At 35.7% G+C, this 25,512-nt stretch overlaps 1 protein-coding gene across 1 annotated transcript in view; it reads right to left on the bottom strand.

The window, feature by feature from the left end:
• Positions 1-25,512, bottom strand: part of DNAH8 (dynein axonemal heavy chain 8) — a 125,661-nt gene that overhangs the window by 93,214 nt on the left and 6,935 nt on the right. The window contains 17 exon segments of the mRNA XM_069851447.1: positions 2,942-3,137; positions 5,399-5,459; positions 6,813-6,919; positions 7,833-7,885; positions 9,027-9,076; positions 9,078-9,166; positions 9,927-10,046; positions 12,469-12,585; positions 14,520-14,600; positions 15,345-15,532; positions 16,477-16,612; positions 18,737-18,856; positions 20,242-20,341; positions 20,957-21,033; positions 21,573-21,770; positions 22,660-22,806; positions 24,302-24,403. Of these exon segments, the coding sequence (XP_069707548.1) occupies positions 2,942-3,137; positions 5,399-5,459; positions 6,813-6,919; positions 7,833-7,885; positions 9,027-9,076; positions 9,078-9,166; positions 9,927-10,046; positions 12,469-12,585; positions 14,520-14,600; positions 15,345-15,532; positions 16,477-16,612; positions 18,737-18,856; positions 20,242-20,341; positions 20,957-21,033; positions 21,573-21,770; positions 22,660-22,806; positions 24,302-24,403 (1,942 nt within the window).

The raw sequence follows: 25,512 nt of genomic DNA, 5'->3' as shown, positions 1-25,512 counted from the left end.
TTAATATAATCATAAGTTTTTTATTCATATAAACCCTTAAAACAGGTTTTTTTTTAATTCTAACATGCTTCAAATAAATAACTTCTTGTTATTAGAATCACAGAATTCCATGATTCCATGATTCTGTGATTCTAATAACAAGAAGTTATTTATTTGAAGCATGTTAGAATTCAAAAAAATATGTTTCAAATAAATAACTTCTTGTTATTAGAATATTATAATAGAAGATGCTAAACTTTCCCAAGTCAAATATTAATGAGTGCAGAAATAAAGTTTGTCATGTTTTTGGAGCTGCCCTTGTCTTATAAACTGCTAATGTCAAAGTCTTTTGAGTCTTGTCTGAAAGAGGTTAGAATGGAATGAAGAAGAGGGAAAAAAAAAAGAAAAAAGAAAAGAAGAGAAAAGGCAATCTAGAGATTTCCTAATGTTTTCCTAATATGCTTTGAAAGGCAGTTTAGACACTGGTAGGTGCTGCTCCAGTTACATTGTTGATGTTGAAACAGGAGCCCTTTCCCCCTTAAGAACTATAAGTAAGCTCAAATAGAAAGAAAAAGCAATTTATCACGTCCCTCCTTAGTTTTTGATAAATTGTTGAGACAATTGGGATCAATATAGACATTGATCTCCTTCTATGACAAGGTCACCCACTTAATGTACAAAAGAAAGGCTGTGGATATAGTGTACCTGGACTTCAGTAAAACCTTTGACACTATATTTCACATTACTCTGCTTGAGAAACTGGCTTCCACTTCCCTGGACAGATGCACCCTTTTCTGGGTGGAAAACTGGCTGGGCCCAAAGAGTGATGGTGAATGGAGTTAAACCCACTTGAAGGCTGGTCGCAAGTGACGTTCCCCAGGTCTCAGTGTGGGAGACAGTTCTGTTCAATGTCTTTATCAATGATCTGGATGAAGGGATTGAACATACCTTGAATAAGTTCGCAGACAAAACTAAGCCAGGAGGAAGTGTTGATCTGTTTGAAGGTAGGGAGGCTCTACAGAAGGATCTGAACAGGCTGGACCAATGGGCTGAGGCCAGTGGGGAGAAATTCAACAAGGCCAAGTGCAGAGTCCTGCACTTGGGGCACAACAACACCGTGCAGTGCTACAGGCCTGGGGAAAAGCGGCTGGAAAGCTGCCTAGAGGAGGACTTGGGGATGTTGATTGACAGCCGACTGATCATGAGCCAGCAGTGTGCCCAAGGCGGCCAATACCAGCCTGACCTGTGTCAGAACCAGCATGGCCAGCAGGACCAGGGAAGTGATTCTGCCCCTGTATTTGGCATTGATGAGGCTGCACCTTGAATACTGTGTTCAGTTTTGAGCCTCTCACTACAAGAAGGACATTGAGTTGCTGCAGCAAGTCCAGAAAAGGACACAAAACTGGTGAAGGGGCTGGAGAACAAATCTTATGAGGAGTGACTGAAGGAACTGGAGCTGTTTAGTCTGGAGAAGAGAAAGTTGAGGGGAGATCATGTCACTACCTACAACTACTTGAAAGGAGGGCATAGCGAAGCAGGCTCTGGTCTCTTTGCCCAAGTGACAGGTGATAGGATGAGAGAGAATGGCCTCAAGTTGTACCAGGGGAGGTTCAGATTAGATATCAAGAAAAAATTTTTCACCAAAGGGTTATCATGCACTGGCACAGGCTGTCCAGGGAGGTGGCTGAGTCATCATCCCTGGAGGTATTTAAAGCGAGGTAGATGAAGTGATACGGTTTACTAGTGAACAGGTACTTGATGATCTCAAAGGTATTTTCCAACAAAGCATTTTTATGATTTATTATACCCCGAGATCTAATAAGATCCTCTGTAATAACAATGCCTGAACATTTTGAAGCAGATTTAAAAGAATGAAGAAGAAAAATTCACTCTTTGCACCACACACGTGGTTTAATGGCAGGGGACTTAATGCAACTCCAAGTTCTCTTTTAGTTCAAAGAACTCTTCAGTGATTTGGTCCCTGGAAACAGCCTCAGATTGATCCATTGTTGCCAGTGTACTCCTTAGAGCTCGTCAGCCAAACATTAACATACATCTCCAGGTTTTGCTGATGACTAGTTTAAAGGTGGTGAAAATGATAACTTGTTGATGTTGTATTTTGACCCAGAAGAAGAAAAGGCGATGATTGTCTGATGAGGATTGTTTTCTACCACCCTGCTTGAAGCCCCTTAAAGAGGTTACTATCATGCAAACACATGAGTTGAATAAAGTCCCAGCTCCGGACTATCAAGAAGAAAAACTTTCTGAGATGTTAAAGACTTTGCAAAGGATTCACAACAGAGATAAAGTGTATCACAGATCACTGGCTCAGCCAAGCAGCTAAGAAAACCTGAGGTAAAAGTACATTTGGACTGTCGTGGATGCTTGCAAAGCACGTGGAGAGATGTTTAGAAATAATATGAAGGTAAAAAGCATCTGACTAAAATGGATGCAGATCTACCTACAGTCTGAATATTCACATGAACAAACAGTTGAAGTGTTTTATAATCCATTGTAGGAATAAAAATAGCAATTAAAATCTTTACTGAAATCTCATTATTAAACTAGCTCTAGTTTTATCTCAATATTCCAATAAGAGCTAGTCTAGAATCATTGTTTCTGGTTTCAGCTACATTGTTATAGCTACATTTCACAGCAAGAAGGTAAAAAGATAAATTAACAAGCTTTCTTTGCCTCGAATTAAATAGGAGATTCAGAATCCAGCAATTTTCCTAAGGCTTTTTTGCTTATCTTTCCTCAAGGCTCTAAAGCTTATGTGAGCCTGAAAAGCTATTTTTGAAAAACAGAGCTACTTAAATAAAACAAACCCCACAGATTAATTCAAGATAATCCACAGTTGCCCTCTTGGAAGAAAAGTGAGGTTATTCACAAGTATTTACAACTGTCATTTTTAGTAAAGCAAAAAGTTGAAATAATAAAAAGAAATATTCAAACCACTTAATTTCCCCGTTTTTGGCTTTTTTTCCTTGTGCTCCCAAAACTACTGAAGATACTTGCTGTATGACTGATTCTGCTTTTAAACTAGATTTTTGCAAACGTTTCTGTCCCCAGTTAGCAACACCACGATTTACTTCCAGTATTAACTGAATCAGACGGTTGATGTCTTGTTGTATATCATCTAAACTGGGAACAATTACCTATTTAAAACAGTTGAAATATTATTGAAATTAATGAAATTGATCGTTATTTTCTAAGACCTCAGTTTTACTCCACTCATAGTGAATTACAGAATTTGCCCCAGAAGGAAAGCTGGAAAATGGTACTTTAACATTTAGTTCATCTGGCTCAGAATTGCCTTTAAAGAACTGGAACGCACTCTACTGACCCACTATCCATTTGTGTATAAAATGGCAAGCAAGTGCGTAAATAAATAGATTTATTGGAGTTTTTACAATTATTTTTATAATTTCTACAATATTTTAAATGGCGTTCCTATTAGGCTTTTTTTTCAATAGCGTGTGGGAATACAATACAGAACTTGTTTCCTGCACTCTCAAATCATAGGGCATTAAAAACTGAAGGCCAAGATCCTCCTCTCTGTTGCTATTAATCATTGGATCCTAAATTCTGTGACAGAATTGTAAGAGGGATGGTCATAAAAACACATACGGATAGTTCATTTTAAAGAAAATTTACATCTATATAACCTCTCCTTCTAGGTGTTCATCTACATATATTTTCACATATACATATCTATCTATCTATCTATTCATTATATATATTCACACATACATATGTGGGTAATTTCAGGCAAACAAAATCACCTGAATCGAAGTGTCGATAATCCTAGCTGAATAAATACTGAATGCTTCTTTTCTCCCAAGGGCAGCATTAACTCAAAAACTTCTGCAAGAGCATAGTGTTTAGCAAATTAATAGAACTCCCTGCAGTAGCCCTGAAAATCTCGACTTGTGTATCTGGCAAGGATTTTGTATCATAATTCTGTGAGCAACCTATTACCCAAGTCAGGACAGGACAAGAACTCATATTGAGCTACCAGGGTACATGGTGAGAAGAACTGGAAGGAAAACAAGGATCTGAATCAAGAACTAACAGGGCCAAAACATCGGCTCTAGTATGCTCCCTTAGCATGGTTTGGAATGATGCAAAAAATCACTCTTCTAGAAAAAAATTCAGACACGGGGATTGTTCCTGACACACAGTTTGAATGCTAATTCCTGGAAGCACATATGGATACACGCCTGTTCATGTCAGTTCACTTTGAGGTCAAAGAACAGCCTCTATCCTGTTTTATTTGGTAGTACAAAAAGAGCCATAAAGTCCCCAAACTTTTAGAACTATATTGGCAGCAATAATGCTAATTGTGACTTTGTCCTGTCCTTGTCTGAAAACAATCCTATGTAGGAGAAAGTGGAGTAAAGGCACACATGAGTTTCTCAAAAATACTGAGCACAAGGAAGAACGTACCTGAGAGCAATTCAAGAAAGAACAGAAAAAACAGTATTTCATGTTAAACTTCAGAAGAAAGATCACTCTGGGGATATGCTCAGTCATCAAATGCAGTCCTTGGAGCATCATCTTATAGCTTTCGTGTGCAAGCCATTATTTTGAAAGGATGAAATAATCCACAGGACTGTTCAGAACTAGGATATATAATCTGCTTAAAAGCAATGCTGATGTTTTAGAAGTCAATTTCGCAAACTGAGCGGTTGCATGCATAAAAACAAGGATCTCACAAAACCCTGTTAGCATTAGCAAAATGGTATTTTACCCAGCGTTACTTGACTACTACCTTGGATCGCACAAGCATTTCAGAGGACTGGAAAGAAATATTGATACACTTCCCTTTCCAGTAGGTGGAGATTGGAGCCCTGTGCTTATATAAATATCAACAAAGTAAAAATTCTACACTTCAACAGACCTTACACATTATGTGTACACACACAGTGTGAATGTATAACAGGATGCTAATATGAACACCAGTTCAATGTCAAAAGAACATCACCTTAGAATAGAGCCTTTCTTTCAATATAATTTCACCAATACAAAACTTTTAATCTCAATAGGACAATTGGATAATATTGTAACCTTCTCATATATAAAATAAAATACCATATATGTTGCTGACACAGAGCAATATTACTCTAGGAAAGGGAAAACAAACGCATGCACTGTTTTTTGCAATCAGGCTGCTGAAACACACAAGAACAATAAAATGCCAGATTCTGCAAGCACAATGCTAAGACAGAAACCACGAATGCTTGGACGATGAGCACATTTCATCACTACTCTCAGTTCACTGAAAGGCCTAAGCAACTGTTCTTCTTCGAAATGGATGCTGGTTAAGCAGAAGCGTGCCCACATACTGTGCTTGGGCAAACACAGACTTAACTATAAGATGGTGTATTTTCCCTTAGCAATATAACACGTAACTTACCACATTGGGAATAGCAAGGCATACCTTCGCTTTTAGAAAAGCAGCAACCTCTTCAGACTTGCTTGTACTAACAGAATCCTTTCTTTTCTCAAATGAAATTTTGCTGAAAATAATTTTGAAACGTGCCATAAATACTTTACCATGAAAACCCCTCACATTATCTTGAATATAATTTTGAACTACCTCCTCCAAGCAAAGCCTCATGAAGAATTTTCACATTAAGTTACAAACTACTTGACAAAACTTACAGAAGCTTCTTGTTTAAAGGGAAAAATTAATAGCCAGAGACCCATCATTCAGACAAAGGTTACCTGGGATCCAGCCACTGCTTCCAGAATTTTTTATCCAGAATATTTTCTGATTCTGGATTTTAGGATTTAAGAATGATGGAATTCTGCTAGTGCTTTGGAGTAGGACATAAGTAGGTTTAACTAACCATTTCATGGAATAACCTATCAAGACTAAATGACTTGCCTCATTACATTTTAGATGAATATTCAACAGAACAGAAGGAAAAAAAATCAAAAAAGTTTCAAAGATGACAAGCTAGTGTAAAATTATAAATATAGATCTGAATATACTCAAAACTGAAACTAAAACCAAGGCACAAAGTACAGTTTCTAAAAGCTATGACATGCAGACACACCCAAGTCACTTTTTACTCACTTCAATAAGATCAGGATTTCAATACATTTTCTTTAAAAGATGTCCTCAGAAAAAGAAAAAAATGTAACTTAAGCTTCAGCACACATTAATGACAAAACACCACCAACTTCACCTGCTTAAAGAATTCTAACTAGGTTGTTAAATATAACAATTTATTATACGGAAGCAATTCTGTCTCTGAAGTGTATGCCTGTTCAATAGATTGTTCAATAACAATAAAAATCATACTGAATATAGGAGAATGAGAAAATCATACGGATCTTACCATTATCATATAGAATTCATAGAGAGTGCACAGATGATCTTTAACAAAGAACATTAGGGCACGCTGCCATATGTGACCTAGAATAGTCATTTAAGTTTTAGTCACTTGTGTTGGACATAAACTATACTATCAGCATCTTCAAAGCAATCTCAAGGGAAATATATGGAAATAAAAACAAGAGTGCAGGCAGAGGGGAAACAATAGTAGAAATAAACTTTATTTTCTGCATAAAACAAAGTGCATAGACTATAACTAACAACATAAAGAACTAAAACATAAAAGAAAAGTTTGGGCCCTAAGCATGACTGCAACAAAAAGTGAATGCTCTCCAGCAAAGAGGGCCAAGAAGTCTGGAACTGTTTGACTAATGATACATGTGTATGTATTATTACATGTGTAAATACATATTTGTATTATTATATTAACACAGAAATAACTTTGTTCTGGTAATACTATTAGAGAAATGTTTCATTTGTAACTTACTTTGAAACAAATATTCTTCTCTTAAGATTATCCAAAGACAGTCGGGTGGCTTTCTGGAGGCTGTCTAGCAGCTCTCAACTGAAAAAAGCAACCATCTCTTTACATTTCTGTAATAAATAAAACATACATTATTTAGTATTGTATTCAGATAGGAACTTGAAGGCTATTTCTAAAGGGCTTAAGTCAAACATACTAGTTCTTGTCAGAAGGAATTTATGCTCTAAGCTGCGTAAGAAACACAAGAAGATAATTTGGGAGGAAAATAGATTGTAAGTAAGTAAATAACTAAAAGCTTCATGAAGAAGAAAATATAGCATCTGAAGAAACTGTGTTATTCAGAGACATAATACAGAGATCTGGCTGAAATCTAAGACACCCTCAGAAAAGCTTACCACATTAGAAAAAAACCCACCATGAATTATCCAAGAATACTTGTGCATAGGTACCCTTTTCATGTGAGGCAAATATAGTAAAATCTGACTTCACTGGATTAAGAACATAAACATACAACAATATATAATGATCACTGATACAAAACAACAGAACGCAACCTTGCAAAAGTTGCATTTGTGTTTGCAACTTAATAAGTCTGTTCTCTGCTTCCACTTCCCTTCCCTGCTGTATATTAAAAGATCGCATTTTCCAAGGAAAAAGAACAAAGGTGATTTTCTTGATGAAGCTGGAAGAGGATGATAGAAAGGATGAATGTTTCTCCACCTCCCAAGAAGGTAAGCCTGTGTTATGAGCTAGGCACAAGATCCTCTCCAAACTTTTACTTACCACTCACATATCAAGAATTTGAGAACTGGAACAACATGGAATATACTTTTATAAGACAAAATGCATCTTAAATTCACTTTGTACAAAAGCCATTTCATAACTTTTATATGATGGTTGTTATTCTTCATGTGATGTCTTTCTGTAACGCAAATATCTGGCAACTCAATGTTCAAGACACTGTTTACTATTGTTTACTAATCTGAGAGGCCTGAAAAAAATTCCCTTCTTATCTCAAAATACCTTTTTAAACTCATCTTCTTTATCATTGTCCTTGCTACTATCACCACGAAGAGCTGCAGAAGTATTCTCTCTCTCTCGTCTTCATTACTTCCAAACATTATGTGTTTTTCTTTTCCTGTAAATTTTAAAAAATGTGTATTTTTTGTTAACTGAACATTGTGTTCTGCTTTGAAGTACACTTTCCTGTCTCTTTACAGGCAAAACAGCATTGCTTTTTATTTTAGTAGTACCTAGATCAGTGAACTGATTTTATTTCACAACATTTTTTTCACTAGGAATCTGATGAAGAGCCCATCCTATAAACTTAAGCCTAACAAACACCATGCAGTGCAAATATGCTACTAAAGACAGGCAGGAAGACATGGCTATAGCAGAAAAAAAACTGTCCTATCCCAACCCAAAAAAAATGCAAAAACAGAATACAGAGAAGTATCTTATCATTTTTTTTCTAGCTCCATAATTAACTGCAGTACTGGCTCTGCCTATGTCTCTGTACCTGGAGGAAACTGAATGCAGAAGAAAAAAAACCCTGTGTAAGAAAAAGAGCTCTATTACTGATTAAGCCTCAAAATGCATCTTTCTTTTAAACAGAATTTTTTTCTCCAACTATAAACTATTACTCCTAAAATGGCAGAGCACCTCCTAAAATCTTTGTAACATATCCCAGAGCAGAGAGAACCAGCCATATTGATGAGCTGTGAGCCTCATACACTAGCAGTTCATAGTCAATTGACTGAACTAATTTAAACTGACCAGCCAGTAAAGCATTGGTATTTGAGATACAATTCTACTGGGGCAGAAAAATCAGGAAGAGAGGGATGATACCAAATGCCTGACACAGCTAAGAAGAGAGGAACACTGTGTTTCACTTAGGTAGAGGAGGGAAGAGTTATAATGAGTGAACAACAGAAATGGAAACCTGACATGCTTCCTCTAGAGCAAATACCTTGGTAATCTATGCAGAGTTTAATTCTAGAAACTCCTCTGTATCCTCTAGAATAATGTCTCTATTTCGTAGGCTAGTGGTTTAGTGTAACAGTGGTAAATGAAGGCAGAACCATAAAACAGATGAAGCTGTAGTGGGAGGGAGAAGTCTGAAGAAAATTAGCTAAAACAATTCCATTTTGATATACACTGGCTAAATCTATGGAACTAGAGACAGAAATTTTTACTTAAATAATTAACATTATCTACCCATTAATCCATGTTCTTCTGAGGTTTTCTTAGAATGTTTTATTTCATAACTTTTCAAATATAGGTGTTAGTTCTTGAACAGTATCTTCAATGAGCATGCTTTTTTGATTCAGTAACTCAGCCCATTCTTTAGTATGAGCCTGTTAAATAAAAGTATCAATGAATTGTCTTAGTATCACTGATTATCTTATTACTGTTCTTCTCATGGTCTAAAATATTTCCCTGAATACTGCATTCTTTAGATCGAGCCTTGTTTGATGAAACAGCAACATTTTTAAGAAATCTGAGAAACCACACCTAAAGTCTTTATTCAAAAGTACAAAAATATTGTTATATTATCACTACATTTTAATACTTTGTTTTACAATTCCCATTTTGAAATGCAATGATATTTTTAAGGGTCAGAAAAAAATCCTGACTATTGAACAGTGGTCACAGACTGAACCTGAAATTAACCAAATACTCTTTCAACTGTCCTTAACAATTTTTTTATTTGTAGTAATTTTCTAACTAAATACATTTCTAGACTTGTTTGGAATCAAGAAAAGTTTCAAATTCTCAAGTATTTTTGTTGGAAAGTATTTTTTGCCTTCTCCTTTAAAAAAACATTTTTGAAAAACTGGGGGTGGGGGAAGAGGCTGCATACATCCTAGTATTCTTACAAAAAGAACCTCATCTAACTGTGAAGCAGTTAAATAAATAAGAATTGTGTATGAAATGCTACAGCTTAAGTATCTCTAATACCTAAGAACCAAATCGTCTTCATATAAAATTTTTGTTAAAATATGTTCTGTATTTCTACAATAAGAAGAATTCTTTTCTAGTTTTATACTAATTTACTAAGGCATTGTTTCTAAAATGCTCAAGAATTCAAATTTGAAGATATAAAGTGGTACACACCTCATTGCAGATCAACATATTCTCTACTTTCATAGCATCACCTACTGGCAAGACAATTAGAAGGGTATTTGATATTTCTTTTAATATTACCCTAATCCGCATTTCACTTAAATCATTAACCTAAAAAGAGAAAATCATATTAATACTGTAAATCTTTAAAGCATAATGCATTTTATTTTAGAGAATTCTAGCAGGTATATAATGTTTTGCAGAAAAATAAAAATTGTATCTCTCTACCCAGTGAGCCTCTTTATTAGAAAATCCTGTAAGAAAATGAATCATAAGAGGAAAAAAAATAAACCTGGAGTAAAAGCATAAACACAAAAGACCTCAAGATGAGAGAAGCAGAGAAAAAAGGATGCACAGCAATGCCTTATGAGTTTGGTAACTTAGGGAATATTTACAATAGCTAAATATGCTCCGCTTTTACTGTGAATTATCCTCTTTCTCCATTATCTACAGAGATAATTTAGGGAGACAAGTACCCTACAAAAAATTTAGCCTATGTTAACACATTCTATTGCAAATGTGAACAGATCTGGAAATTATAAGGTTACTATTGCCACAGAAAACAAGACCTCAATTGCTAAGACTGTGTGTCTTCAGATCCTGCGGAGTGTGATAACACAATTCTAAAATGATTAGTACTGTGCACCATTTCATTTCAGGCAGTCCTTTAAGAAAAAAATCTTGTAATTCTCAAGTATCTGCTTGTTCCATGTTGGGAAATGAGACATAAGAATCCATGAGAAAGTGAAATCTTTAGAGGAACTCAGTGTTTCCACCTGCTTCTCCACAGATTTCTGGTTATCAGTGCTGTATTTTAAATTCACTGTAAAGGTGAAATTAATTCACAGACAGTATAAACCAAGACTACTTCTGCAACATAATAGCAGCAATGTAATTTTCAAATGAGCTTCTCCTGATAGCATTTTGAGCTGATCAGTCTTGAGGACTGGATGAATGAGTGACAATGGCAAGAATTATCTCCTATATCCCGAGAAGCGCATCGAAAAGTGGTCTGAAGACTAGGAGTAGATTCTTTGAACTTGTTTTGCTTTGTTCCTGAAAGTTTAGGAATTGATGGAATAGAAGTCTTGCTCCATATTGTTATCCATGCTATACTGTGAATGAATCCTTGCTATTATAAGAGCAGTTTTAGTTAGACAGGCAGTAACAGTTCAGACCACAGATCATTCCAGTTACACAGGATGCACTGCTGCTAGATTAAACAAAACAGAATTTAAAAAAAAAAAATAATCCTATTTCTGATCTTACTGTCCCCGAGTCTAGTTCTAAGGCAAGGGGGGTGCTGCTGTGATTTGCTTGATGGGTTAGTCTTCAGTCCTTCTCCTATTTTTCCACACAGTTTTTCACTGTTTTTTATTCTTAGTTACAGGATTATTAGCATGCTGTCAACTACAGTGAAGTGGCTTTGTCATGACAGAATCCAAATAAAACTGACTTCTGTCCAATTTTTAATTTTTTACCTGAAGTACTCTGCATCTGTGATTTCCATCTTGTTTGTCAAAATATTACTCATGCTTCTGTTCTACACCACTTTTTCCCTATTAGTTTATAATATCCTATTGAAAGTAATCAAGGATCTAACCAAGTTTATATCTTTTTGTATTCATATGGTAAAAAAGTCAGAAATGTACACAAACTACATATTTTAAGAAAATAGGCCATATCCACAAAAGACATGGTTATTTCAGATATACTCAGGCTCAGAGAACTGTTAATTTCTTACACAGGAAATCTTTTTTTCAGCTTTGCATTTCAGCGGCAAACAGAGCACTTCATGACAATTATGTTTCTCTGCTGTACAGAAAAAGAAACAGATACAGCCACCAGTGACTAAAAATCTCCCACCACAGCAGACACATCTTATGATATTGGTAGGAGAGATCGTAGTCATACAGTTCAACTGTTAAACCAGAAGGATGATCTGAGTATCAGTGTAAAGTCCTGAGATGACGAAGCAATACAGGTCCTCAAGCACATTAATGGAATCAAAAGAATTTAGAAATTATATGTCAGAGACTAAGAGAGGAAAAAAAGCACAAACTCAGTCAGCATGCATAGAACCATGAAAGAAAGACATGCTGACTTTCATTATTTTATGGACTGCATGAGGAGACAGTTTCACAGCATGCCTGCTATGAATACAAGTCAAAGCTAAAAAGTTCTCCACTGGATAGTGTTTACATGGAGGTATCTTGTGTGTAACTGCGCTTATGGACAAGCACTCAAAGAGAAGAAGACGTTGACTGAAAATCAGAGTGGTAGGCACAGAATCCGAGGACAAGTGGAAAAACATTCTACTGCAAGATATAGACAAAGATCAAACATTTTAGGACGGGAGAGGACCATTGAGTATACCATTCTTCATAAAAAACCCCATACTTTAAGAAGCAAATAGAACTTCCATGTATTTCATGTGGTACAACAATAACTATAATTTCCTATATGACAAGCAGTGTACTAGAAATAATTTCTCTGAACTGTCATTTCATTTATATAATGATCAAGGGTATACCTGTTTCAAAATCTGTTTAAGTATATCCAGAACATGCTCAGCTTCTTGAAAGAAACTTCCCAGTGTCACAGATGACCAAGTCAACAGGGTAAGTCCTTGCCTCAACACAGCTTCCATCTACACATAAAAAAAAAATAATTTCACAGATGAAAAAAAAGAAACAATTTAAATACCATTAATATTAGAATAACTAGTGTCACTGATGAAAGAAAAAGCTGGGTCTACATTTTTCAAGGACGGTTACAAGTTTTAAAGGAAAACATCAACAAAATTTATGCAATATTGGAGAATGGGAGGGTAGTGCAAACTACAGCCTCTGTCTACAACTGTCAAGTGTGCATGCTTAGATATTCACCTTCCTTTTTTTAATCTCTTTTTGAATCACACTGATAATCTCCAAACATTTTTATAGCCTCAAGGCTATTTTTAAAAGTCCTCTCTTCCCAACTATTTCCTTTACTGAATTCTTCATTCTCTGTGGTCCGTTTCTTCTGGATTTGTCACCAAGATGTTCAGCATGTAGCCAAAATCAGCTTATTTCCTTCCCTGTCACTGTGTGACCTACACCAAGGTCCTTCCTTCACTGCAGATCCTGTACCTTCAAAGGGAATGAGATTCCAAGGAAAGAAAAGACTTACACTGCTGCCTGGCTATGAAAATCAACCATTCCAGACTCTCTTACAGAATTCCCCTGAAATTTTTGCCTAGAACTCCAAAACTTCTGACTGATTTCTCAGCACAGACAATTCAAAATTTTCCCAAACTCATCATTCTTGAAATGACAGAAATGTAGTTTTGCTTAATTGCTGTAAAACTTCAAACTGATTCCACTCATATCTGCTCTTTCTTCTTGACATTTGCCAAGTCACTGTCTGGACTTCAACCACTCCTTTCATCCTAATGCTTCAGTTTGCTATGTGTATGTCACAGTTCAAACAATGGGTTCAGCTCAAATAGACACACAGATATTTGCAAATACGGCCTTTACTACCACCTTAATATACATGTTTTTTTGGCATTTATTTAACTCCACAATGCTGGGAAGGTACGACATGTTACTGATACCCAACATAACTAATCCAGAAACAGTTTATTGCTCTGTATGAGTTACTGTCAAACTATGACACCAGAGCAGCCATAGATTACATATGCTCATTCCACCTTTAGATTTGTGTTTTCCTGTCTTCTTCGTATACAATGAAGACTTCCCCCCTTCTTCGAAAAACATTTGCATTTTCTGTAGTTTGTACAATACTCATACTTCTTTTTCACCAATTGCTTCATCTAAAAACCAGAGCTGTATGATTCCCTTTATGGTATAATCATGTTTACAGTATTATCACTGCAGTGAAGACTACTATCACTTTATGTCTTTGTCATTTATTACTTAACTCTTACAAGCAAGGATAAGTTGAGGTTTTTTTCCCACACCTCAGCTCATGCCAACTATGTACTTACATAAACTTATGCAAACTGTAAATCTTCTGATGTTGTTATATACAAATAAAACCAAGTTACTTAAAACAACCACATACACACACTAGCAAGTGTCTGGCAAAACAAAACAACTTGTAGGATAGACAATCTGCATCTCTAATAGAACTGTAGTATATAACCTTTCTTCATCATTGAATAGACTGACGCAATTCAGAAAGCTAATAATTCTCTCCAAGAAAACATAAGGATGATGACATTTAATACTTCAGCTAAATAAACTGCACAACTACCTGGGAAAATCTCTAAAACTGAAATAAGTAATAATTTACTTCCACGTGAAAGCCAGAAATTTATGTAGATAAACAGACCCACAAAGTCCATATTATTTGCTCTGTTGGGTTTATATCTCATAGACACTAAAATTATTTTACTGTGATAAACATTATTTGAGTACTGTATCAGGGATACAAAGAGCAAATTTTTGGTCTTAAAGGCTTTAGTAAAATTCACTAGGTTCACAACATGCAGATCCATCTAAATATTTTAAAATTATAAACTATTATGAAGTTATTCTAACTTCTGAGATATTCTGAAGTGCATTTAGCAATACCAACTGTATTCATTTTTGGTGTCATTAGATTTACAAAAATCATTGGCGTTTCTTGACACAGTTCATCATAACATCTGAGAAGACCCTGTTAATTATTAGAAAGGGTAGTATCAAGAATATTGTAAATGTTTTCTTTACTGAAGCAAACAAACTGTTATACAATCAAATCATCAGAAAAAAACATGGAAAGTAATACAAGACTACATTTTAAAGTAAGTGCAGAATTTTACACAGACATTGCATAACTATGTACAACATTTCTGGAATGTAATGGACCCATATCATGCTTCACAAGGAAGAATAAAAGCAGCCTTCATGCAGCACATTCTTTATGCAGAAAGCCAGAGTAAGTATTACCTTCCTATAAAGCTAAAGACAACTTGTACTTCAGTGACTGTAACCTGCAATACCCTATTGAAATCTAGTGTCATATGCTTTATATAATTAAAGTCACGCATAAACTCAGTTTTGAAATATCCTCTTGTTTTGTCTTACACACACATGCACACAAATCCTGTATGGTATACCTCATTCCCAAAATATAAGCTGATTGAAATACTACGATAGCAAATACTACAACAGCTACCAGCGATCTGACTTTTCTGGAAGGTAACCTGCAAAATTCTTGATGCTTTTGTGTCTCACCATATCTTCCAATCCAGAATAATTTCAGCCTTTGCTTCTCAAAAACTCTGTAAAACTGTTTTACTGATTTTCAGACCTTAAACTACCTTATAGCCAGCTGTAATCTTTATTTAACCACAGAAAAAAATTCTATGGTTAATCAGACTGGAATTTATTTTTTTAAAAATCAATCACTTAAGTTTACCTCTAACTGCAAATTGTTTGAGTTCAGGCTATTTTCTAATTTTACTATCTTCATTGCTTGCTCTGGTACTTCCAGACCCAGCTTTATCATACATTTGGTCTCCTGGACAATCTCTGGAATTTGGGGATCAAAATTAACCAGGAACTTCCCAGTTTTCGGATGACGCACAAATATTGTGGCTTGTAAGGCTGTAAAGACATGCTTGTATCAGTCTCTAACACAAACAATTGTTTCTGTACATAAATTATTATTGAACACAGAGTTCTTATAGTGATGTATAACAGTTAAAGATGTAAGGTTATTTGTGAGATAGCTTCATGTTGTTTTCAGTTAATGGAAATATACAGCTAAATTTCACCATATTAGATTTCTGCCATATATAGCCTTTCTTCTCATAAACTAAGCAATTTCTTAGCTCAGTCTAGAAAATTACAATATTCATTATCTAAACAACTGGAAACACAAAACTTTTATGAGATACTCAGTCTCTTACAGGAATTTGTTAACCCAGAGGATGAATGATTACAAAGGGATATGGCAAAATTTCAAAATAAAAGCTCAAACAGCAGCACAAAAGCCCTTGTTGACTGTGTGATGACAAGATTTTATCCTTATAGATCTATTTCTAGTTTTGAAGCCCACACAGTGTAAACATGTTACATGAAAAATCTACTCAATTTTTTTTAAACTTCAAATTTCATTTAATATTAAAATTATAAAGCTTGATCATGAAACATTTTTTCTAGGCATAAAGTAATATTTTTCCTGGGAAGGACAAGGATAATAAAACTGTATGTATTATTATAGAGGAAAGATAACAGGAAGGATTATTAAATGGTGTACATAAAGAATTTGGATATAAAATTGAACAACCATGAACCTTAAATTTGTTTCATTACTGCTTCCAGTCATATGTCAATGATAGTGTACCAAATCTGCAATCCTCTGCATCAAAACCACATTTCAAGGTCAGAAAGGGACAGAGATTGGAACTCTGTGGCCCGCCTATTGGATCACGATTAAGTTGCACATTTTAAGGGTAAATGAAGCTAAAAAAAATTATCTCGTTTGATTTGTTTTAACTTAGCATTCACTAACAGTTCAAAAAGCCAATTACATTTTAATTACTTACAATATTGTAATTGTGAGATTTCCTTCGTCCATGCACTATGATAGACCATCTCGAATTCCACCAATACATAGGCAATTCTATTGTATAACTGAATAACTGCTTTAACTTCTTGACTTTCCAAGATCTTTGACTTTTTCTATTGAAAAACAGTAAATTCATATTAAAAGCATATCAAAGAATAACAGTACTATTTGGTTTTTTCTCAATTTAATTACTGACTATACATTATATAAGTTAATGTAATATATTATGCTTACATATTTCTTACAAACTGTATCAAGTACTTATCATTCATATTTATAGGGCAATAAAGTCAGTAAGAACTTGTAAGTAATAATTACTAAATATTTAACACATGTAAGAACAATTACATCATTATACTGCAATCAACACCTGAAATTAACAATGAAATGGATGCTTAGTTCTCCTCAAAATTAAACAGTAACTAAAACCTGATTTTAAGAAATATCCTGTTTTAATCAGTAATGGTATTTGCATCTGTTTTCTTTGGAATAAATTCAAGTGATAATTATTCCCATCTGAGGGAAACAGGAAAGGAAAACCCTCTCTCACACAGAAGTTAACTTGGCAAGAGACTCTAGATACTTTGTAGGGCAAAAAATATCAAAAATATCAATTACTACTGATATAGTGGATCCTAATATAGCAAGATTTTAACTATTCCAACGAAGGAAGGAAACCCTCCTATGTATAAGCCGCAGTCTGCTCTATTACAAAAATAAGAACACCAACGCCACTGGCTGGCACAGTGGAATACCTCTTTGGGCAATATTAAGATAGATATGTGAACAATTCAGTGCACATTTCTAGCTTGGGATGTTTGTTCGGTCGTAAGTAAGAGAAACAGGTTTTTCTGTATTTTGGTAAGTCTTTTGATACTGTCCCTCATAACATCCTTTTTGGACAAGTTGTCCAGCTGTGAGATGAGCAAATTTACAGGGCACTTACTGGGTGAAGAACAGGTTGAAGGGTAAAGCTCGAAGTGTTACAGTGAATGGGGTTACATCTGGCTGCTGAATGACCACTAGCGGTGTTCTTCAAGTTTCAGTTCTAGGTCCAGTTCTGTTAATGTATTTATCAACAATCTGGATGCAGGAATTGAATGCACCATTAGCAAGCTGGCTGATGATACCAAACTGGGAAGTGCCCTTGACTCTCTTGAGGGATAGGAAGCCTTGCAGGGGGATCTAGACAGACTGGACCATTGAACTATGATTAATGGGATGAAATTTAAGAAGCTGAAATGCCAGATTCTGCACCTAGAATGGAATTATGCCAGACACAAGTACAGATTGGGTAGGAAGAGGCTGGATAGCAAGCCAGCAGAAAGTGATCTGGGGTTGCTGGTCAACAGCAGACTCAATATGAGTCATCAGTGTCCTCTGGCAGCAAAGAGGGCAAACAGCATCCTGGGGTGCATTAAACACAGTAAAACCAGCCAGTTAAAAGAGGTGATTATCCTGCTGTATTCAGCGTTGGTGTGGTCTCACCTTGAACTCTTTATGCAGCTCTGAGTCCCACAGTTCAAGAAGTATGTTAAGATCCTTGAATGCTTCTGGAGGAAGGCAACAAAAGTGGTGAAATGGCTAGATGGAATGTCTTATGAGGAGCAGTTAAGGACTTCAGGTTTGGCTAGATGGAATGTCTTATGAGGAGCAGTTAAGGACTTCAGGTTTGCCTAGATTGGAGAGAAGGAGGCTGAGGGGCAACCTCATTGCTCTGTACAACTTCCTGCGGAGAGCAAGGATAGACAGGTGTTGAGCTCTTCTCCCTGTTACCCTCTGATAGGATGTGTGAATGGTTCAAAGCTGCACTAAGGTAGGTAGGTTAAGACTGGATAGTAGTAAACTGTCTTTCTTTAGCCAGAAGATGGTCAAACATTAGAACAGGCTTCCTCGAGAGGTGGTTGATGCCCCAAGCCTATCAGTGGTTAAGAGACATTTGGACAACGCCCTTAAACAACATGCTTTAACTTTTGGTCAGCTCTGAACTGGTCAGGCAGTTGGATTAGATGATCACTGTAGGTCCCTTCCAGCTAAAATAGTCTATTCTATTCTAACACCACATCTTGCATCTACAACGGTGGTTACAGCAGAGCATATTAGATGTTAATATACAAATAAACAGGTTGCCTAGCATATGCGAAGTGACTTCATAGCCAGAAACATTATGGCCTCTCTACTGAAGTAAGACAATTCACTATTACACAAAACGCCTAATTTTCCTCACATCAACTTACATGGAAATAGTCCATCGGTTCATTTATCCTTCTGAATAGTTGTCTTGCCCACAGTATCTTTCCTGCAACAGGTGACATGTTTCGAGCAAGAGGAGGATTATCTTTCTGAATTTGGTAAAGCTACAATAAAAGCAATTTCATTAAACACACGGATTGTAAAAATCTATTGAAATGTTAAACAGCTTTTCCTCTGGTACCACAATTCTGCCACATACAAATTAAATTTTTGAGGAGTCACGCAGAAGTTTAACATGAGAGGACTATATTGCTTCCCCTACTTGCTATACTTCTGAGATGCACACATTGATACCACTGTTGGGACATTACCTGCCTTCATTATTTCATGCTGTTTTTCTTAGTTATGCTTATTTATGACAGAACCCTGAGTACACCAAAAGGCACTGCAAACCTAGGAGCTGAACAGCTAGTATTCAAGGGTAAGCCTGACAGGTACATCTGTGTAACTTTGAGGCCATCTGCTGTGAAAGAAAGCAGTGTAAGGAAGTGCTGTGAGAACCCTTGTTGGGGCTTTTCCTCCTTTGCTTGGGAAATGCCCATAGAAAAGGTCTAAGTCATATTGTTAAATGAGAGGTTTTATCTGAATAGAAATGTCAGCATTGTTCTTCAGACACATACACCTGACTAATAGCTAACATTCTGGAAAAAAGAAGACTGAAAGGGGATCTTATCAATACTTATAAATATCTAAAGTGTGGGCGTCAAGAGGATGGAGCCAGACTCTATTCAAGAGTGCCTAGTGACAGGACAAGGGGCAATAGGCACAAAATGGAGCACAGAAAGTTCCACCTGAACATGAGGAAAACCTTCTTTATTGTGAGGCTGACAGAGCACTGGAACAGGTTGCCCAGGGAGGCTGTGGACTCTCCTTCTCTGGAGATATTCTGGCATGTTCCTGTGCAACATGCTGTAGGTGAATGTAGCAGAAGGGTTGGACTAGATGATCTCCAGAGGTCCTGTCCAACCCCTGCCATTCTTCGATTCCGTGATTTCACGATTTGCACTCAATGATTCTTGTGGGTCCCTTCCAACTCAGGATATCTATGATTCTGCGATATGCTCCTCTCTACTAACGTCTCAATTTACGTATAGAAACTCCTCGGTACACAGCCCATGCTTTTATCTGTGCCCAAGCTATAAAAAAAAAAAAAAGGCTCTACTCACTGAATTGCTGCATTATAGTAAAAAAAAATTTGGCCTTAAGTTATCACATACCAAATACACATTCACAAAATATCCAAGCACTTTAGATCCAGTATTACAGTAGGAATAACCTTTTATTAGAAATAACTTTCTTGACCAAGATAAAAAGCAATGCAATAATATCTAATACATTGTTAGATCTAGCCTGTAGATTGGTGACATAGTCTTCAAATTAAGTATTGACAGTCAATTAGTGAAATAGGCAGACTAAACAAAATTACTCATATTAAAATATTTTCTATTTTAACATAGTGTTTAAAATTTATTTCAAATAAATTACATACCTTTTTAGTAGCCTCAAGTTCTGCTACATAATGTTGAAGAATACAACTAACCGTATGTGCTATTTCTTCTTGAAGGCATGGCATTCCTAGATTTTGAAACCTGTATCAAAAATGAGTACCTAAAATGATATTTCTAAAACACAAATAATGTGGTTTTGTGGGTGTTTTTTAGCGTACACGAACATTACATAAAATGAAAAATAGCACAAATCTAGGCAATGTATCTAGATCTTGAAATATTTTTGCTTTGAGCAAGTTTATGTAAGCTGAAAAAAAATTCACCAGGGCTGAACTCTTCCATGTTGTTACTGTTGCGATTTTTTTTTTAGGTTTTTCTTTTAGTATCCTCTTGTATACACAAAATAAACTGTAGTGAATTTATGAAACAGGAGGATATATTGATAAGAAACCTAAAATACATCTATTATGATGATTACATGGTTCAGAAAACCAATAACGAGAAATTCTTGATTATGCCATTTGTTCTAAAATTAGCTCTGTTATGTGAATGCCCCCACCCTACAAGTGTTCAAGGCCAGGTTAGATGGGGCCTTGAGTGGTCTCATCTGGTGGGAGATGTCCCTGCTCATGGAACTGGATGATCTTTAAGGTCCCTTCCAACCCAAATCATTCTACGATTCTACGATCCTATGTAAATTTGCTAGTGAGAAATTCAAAGTTACTTTTAAATACCTTAAAACATAATTGTCAATACCTTTGAAGTAACCAAAGTGCATGCTGTGAAGACAAAATCCTCCCAAAACAGCTACGCATAAATGCCTTTATCTGTACCTAAAGAACATGTAATTTAGTATAGTTTTTCTAATAGTATTAATAGTATTTTCTAATAGTAATAGTATTTTGATATCTGATAATTTCATAACATTGTAGCATTTGAAATGGACACTGGTCTATGCTTACTATAATCAATAAATAGGTAGTCTCAGCTAAGTGATCTCTTAATATGCCAGACAACCTTATCAAAGAATGAAATCATGTATTGAAAACAGTTGCAGCTTTGTTCTGCACAAAACCTCCAAGCTACTAAACCACCATGATAAAATGTGTATCATTCTCTCAGGTCTAAATTTTTGTCAGTTTGGCTGCAGAGTGACTGATATTCAAAGAGGACTTTATGATACCTTTTACAGATTTATTTGGAAGGTGGAGAAAGAATGAAAGAAGCTTTCCTCCAGACAAACACAAATTCTACACTCTTTGGAAGAACAATGTAGCCCATTCACAGCCCAAAATCTCAACAACATTCAGGGACACAATAAGTAGTGGTGAGATTCTTCCCCAAGTAAGTTATAGGAAGCAATATTACTTACCTCTAAATCTTCAACTTTTGCCATGAAGTTCAGAAAATCCACATCAAATTCTTTTTTCCATGGATCAAGGATGTCACATTGTTTCTTTTGAACATTTTGGTAGATATTTTTGAACTTTACTGCCAGAATATCTATCCCTTCTATGGTAGGCTGACTCAGTGTACTAAAAGTTTCTACTATAGTTAACACCTCTGCAATCTGAAATACAAGCATTGTATACATGTTGATATGAAATCATTTGTTACTTCCTCTATAAACTAAAACGTTTGTAAAGTAAAATAAACAATAGCCACTTCTCTAACTACTGAATTCACAAATGTGTTGCTTCTGAGTTTCTGAGTCAATTATCTTCAACAGAGCATCGTCAATTCAGTTTTCAACATCAGTTTTCACCACAACTCAATATAAATTAAAATTATCTTCAGTTTTTTTGGTAACAAAAGTGGTTTTTTTTATATCTGTCTCTTAGATTCAATAGGGTAATATGGAAGAAGAGTTAAAACATGACATACGCATACTGATGACACAAAGAGATTTCATAAAATAAAAAAACCTAAGCATATAGATTAGTATATACACTGCATGATGAGGAAAAATATCAAAGACTCGCAGAATTCCTACTCTGTGATGACTGCCCCATTATCTTCTTTTCTCTTGTCTGACCTTATTCTGAACCAAGGAACATGTATTATATTTTCCAAACAAACTCTACGAATGCTAGTTTAAAATCCTTTCATTGGATTAGCAAGGTAAGCGGAAAGACCACACCAAGCAGTAGAATAATCTGAAAAACTGTGCTTGGCAGTGACAGGAATTTTTAATACCTTAGGTCACCACCCGAAAAAGCAAAGGTGTGTTATTTTTCACATAATTTTAAACCTCCTAAAATAAGTCTAGACAATTAGATTATTTCTTGTCACACGAACAGAAATAAATTGACAAATTCAGAAGGACACTGTGAGGTAATTCCCTGAAATTCTGGAATGAATTACTCTGTGGAAGTGCCCAATTTCTCTCAATAAAGAGTTACACCAACTGTTCTTTGGAGAAGCTCTTCTTTGCTTATAACAGCACACAGTATACTCACTTTTTCTAATCTCCTACAAAAAGCTTCAGATTTCCCAAAAATGTACGTTTCTGATACTCTAAAAATCTTTTCTCCTGAAGTTTCCAAAATCTCTTGCTTTATTTCCTGAAAGCATTTCTGATATTCTTTCAATAGAAACATGCAGTCCTAAAAAAGTGAAGGAATAAATACCATACTCATTGTTTTGCTTGTGGGTGAGAGACTGGAGAACTCAAACCTGCTGTCATTTAAAAGTAGTTAACTATCACTGAATCTACTTTCAGTAAACAGGCTGCCATGACTCACATATAGTGATTTTTTTTATTTGCAACATCTGAACATACAACACTACAGAGAAAGCCTTAAGATTGGGAAATGACTCACCAAAACAAAAAAAAGAAGAGGAAAGTTCAGGTTTTGTAAAAGTAGAGAGTGGTTCAGAGGCCACAGAAAAGTAGGTGATGACTCCCCTGCTCCAAAAGAGACATGTGAATATTAAGAAAAGCCATTAGCTTAATTAAGAATGATCAGACTGTCCTCTGGATAAGGATGGAATTTGGCAAATAAGGGTAGTCCATCTGGAACTCCCAGTGGATTTAAAGGAAGTTGGTTATACAAATTATTATGTGTTGACAAGTCTGAGCTAAAGTGAGATTGAAAAATAATCTGCTTTTCTCAGTCGATTATTTACTTAAAATACTAAGACCTTATCAGATGTAAAAATAATGGCTGGTGAGAACTGTAAACTCCACAATCACTGGAATACAAAATCTTCTGTCAGTTCTCAGAAAACAGATTTTATCACAATATACAGGTTGTGAAATACAAGAAATAAAAAAAAAAATCCTAGTTAAAAGGAATGTTCAGACCTTTAAGAATGTACAGATACTAGAATGAAGATCGATCACCATAATTAGAAATTTGGCTTATATTTCTGTCATAGAATACTGAAGGCTTGTCAGCTGTAAAACAGTAACAAAATGATCTCAATGAACCAGATTAATTATTAGAATCATAACATCAACACATTTTCTTTTGTAACTCTGGACTTCAATTTTTCAACTTGTAAAGGACTATGAAATCCTATGCTTTTCTGGAAGTCAGGTAGATGAGGCCTGATAAAGGAGAAGGTGGAAATCAAGTCAGTATTGGCAACCACTAAGCCCACTGCTGGACATATTTTGCCACAGCATACTGAATGTGCTTAGTTTGTTCATAATATGACATCATCAGCTGAATTAGAAGGAAACTCTCTTAGCACTGAACTTTCATAGTGTGCCAAGGAAATGTAGTATTGGAGGGAGCTACTGTAAAAGAACACGGGTCTGTTCAAATACCAGGTTCCCTATGGTAGAGGAAGATAGTACCACATCAGATACCCTTAAGAGGGAAGAATGCAACTTATGCAGGATGGAAGAATTCCTTGGTCGCACACATGGAGAAGATGTTGCCAGTGCTAAGGTCAGTGATGGACTACTCTGATAAAGATGAGACTATTTGAATTTAAACAAATGCCAGTGGGCTAAGAAATGGGAAAACATCATGAAATAAAACAGTAATGAGATGTGAAGTACTTGATACATATTGATATGGATTTCTTTGTGCATATCAACAGGTAATCAATAGGTTTGATAGGTAAATAATAAAATAACAAAATACAAACCTTATTTTTTCCCACAACTGTTGACTTCTCCTGCTCCCAGATGTGAAACAAGCCACTACCTGTAATATATGCTCTATACATTGTGACCATTTGATTTGTAATCTAGCACAGACAAATGAAAACAAGTAGGTCTCAAGTTTATACAGAAATATGTCTGTTTCATGAAATCTAACAAACTTTCCACATGCATCTACTAGTCCTATCAGAGTTCAGATAAATATAACCTGGAAGAATAATAGTGACTTAATAACTTATGCAATATATACGTTTTGCAGTTTATCTCTGATCTGGCAGCTAAGCAGTACACAGCTGCTACCTTACTCCTCCCCCTGCTGCTGGTGATGGGGCACAGATTTGGAAAAGAAAATGAATACTTACAGGCTGAAATAAAGACAGTTTTAAGACAACAGTAAAAAAAGAATAACAGTAATAAAAAATAATAATACAGTCATTCACTGCCCAATGATTAGCCTGTCCTGAGCAAAAATTCCACTGAGTGCAGCAACAGCAGCAAGCACAGAAATCACAGAGTACAGTGACAGCAGTGAGTGCAGAGATCACAGCAAACGCAGTATTAGCAGTGAGTGGAACACCAAACGTGGAACCCAGATCACCTACCCAACCCCTCACCAAATTCCCATACTTGTATTTAGCACGATGTTATGGTATCAAATATTCCATTGGCCAGTGCGGTTTAGCTGTCCTGGCTGCATACCTGTACACGACTGAAACATGGGAAAATGAAAAATCCTTGATCTCTCAGCAACAGCTAAAAAAACCCATCAGTGTATTTTCCACATTCTTCTCATAATAAACCTGAAAAACAGCAGCTGCTGTGAAGAAAATTAAGCTTAACCCAGCCAAAATCAGGACAACATGACTAACACCCTACAAAAAGTCTTAAAACTCTCCCAGAGGTGCACTTAACTCCCAGGAAGTATTTGTAAGTACTATAAATCCAGCAACACATATGCATAAACACAGAATGTCACTAACCATAACACAAGAACAAAGTTATTTAACTCTAACTATTCCTCACTTACATTGTCATCTTTACAATTTGTAGTGTGTGCATACTTAAGCACTGCCATTAAAGGATTTTCTATCCTAGCAGTATGTAATTACCTTGGTCTCTCAGGAGAAAACACTCTTCTACTTCTCAATCACAAAAATCAAAAGTTTATAATGACAGAAAGAGAAAGAAGAATACA

Source organism: Phaenicophaeus curvirostris, chromosome 2 (assembly GCF_032191515.1).
Source record: "Phaenicophaeus curvirostris isolate KB17595 chromosome 2, BPBGC_Pcur_1.0, whole genome shotgun sequence".
Lineage (NCBI taxonomy): Eukaryota > Metazoa > Chordata > Aves > Cuculiformes > Cuculidae > Phaenicophaeus > Phaenicophaeus curvirostris.
This window is presented reverse-complemented; position numbering and strand designations above follow the sequence as displayed.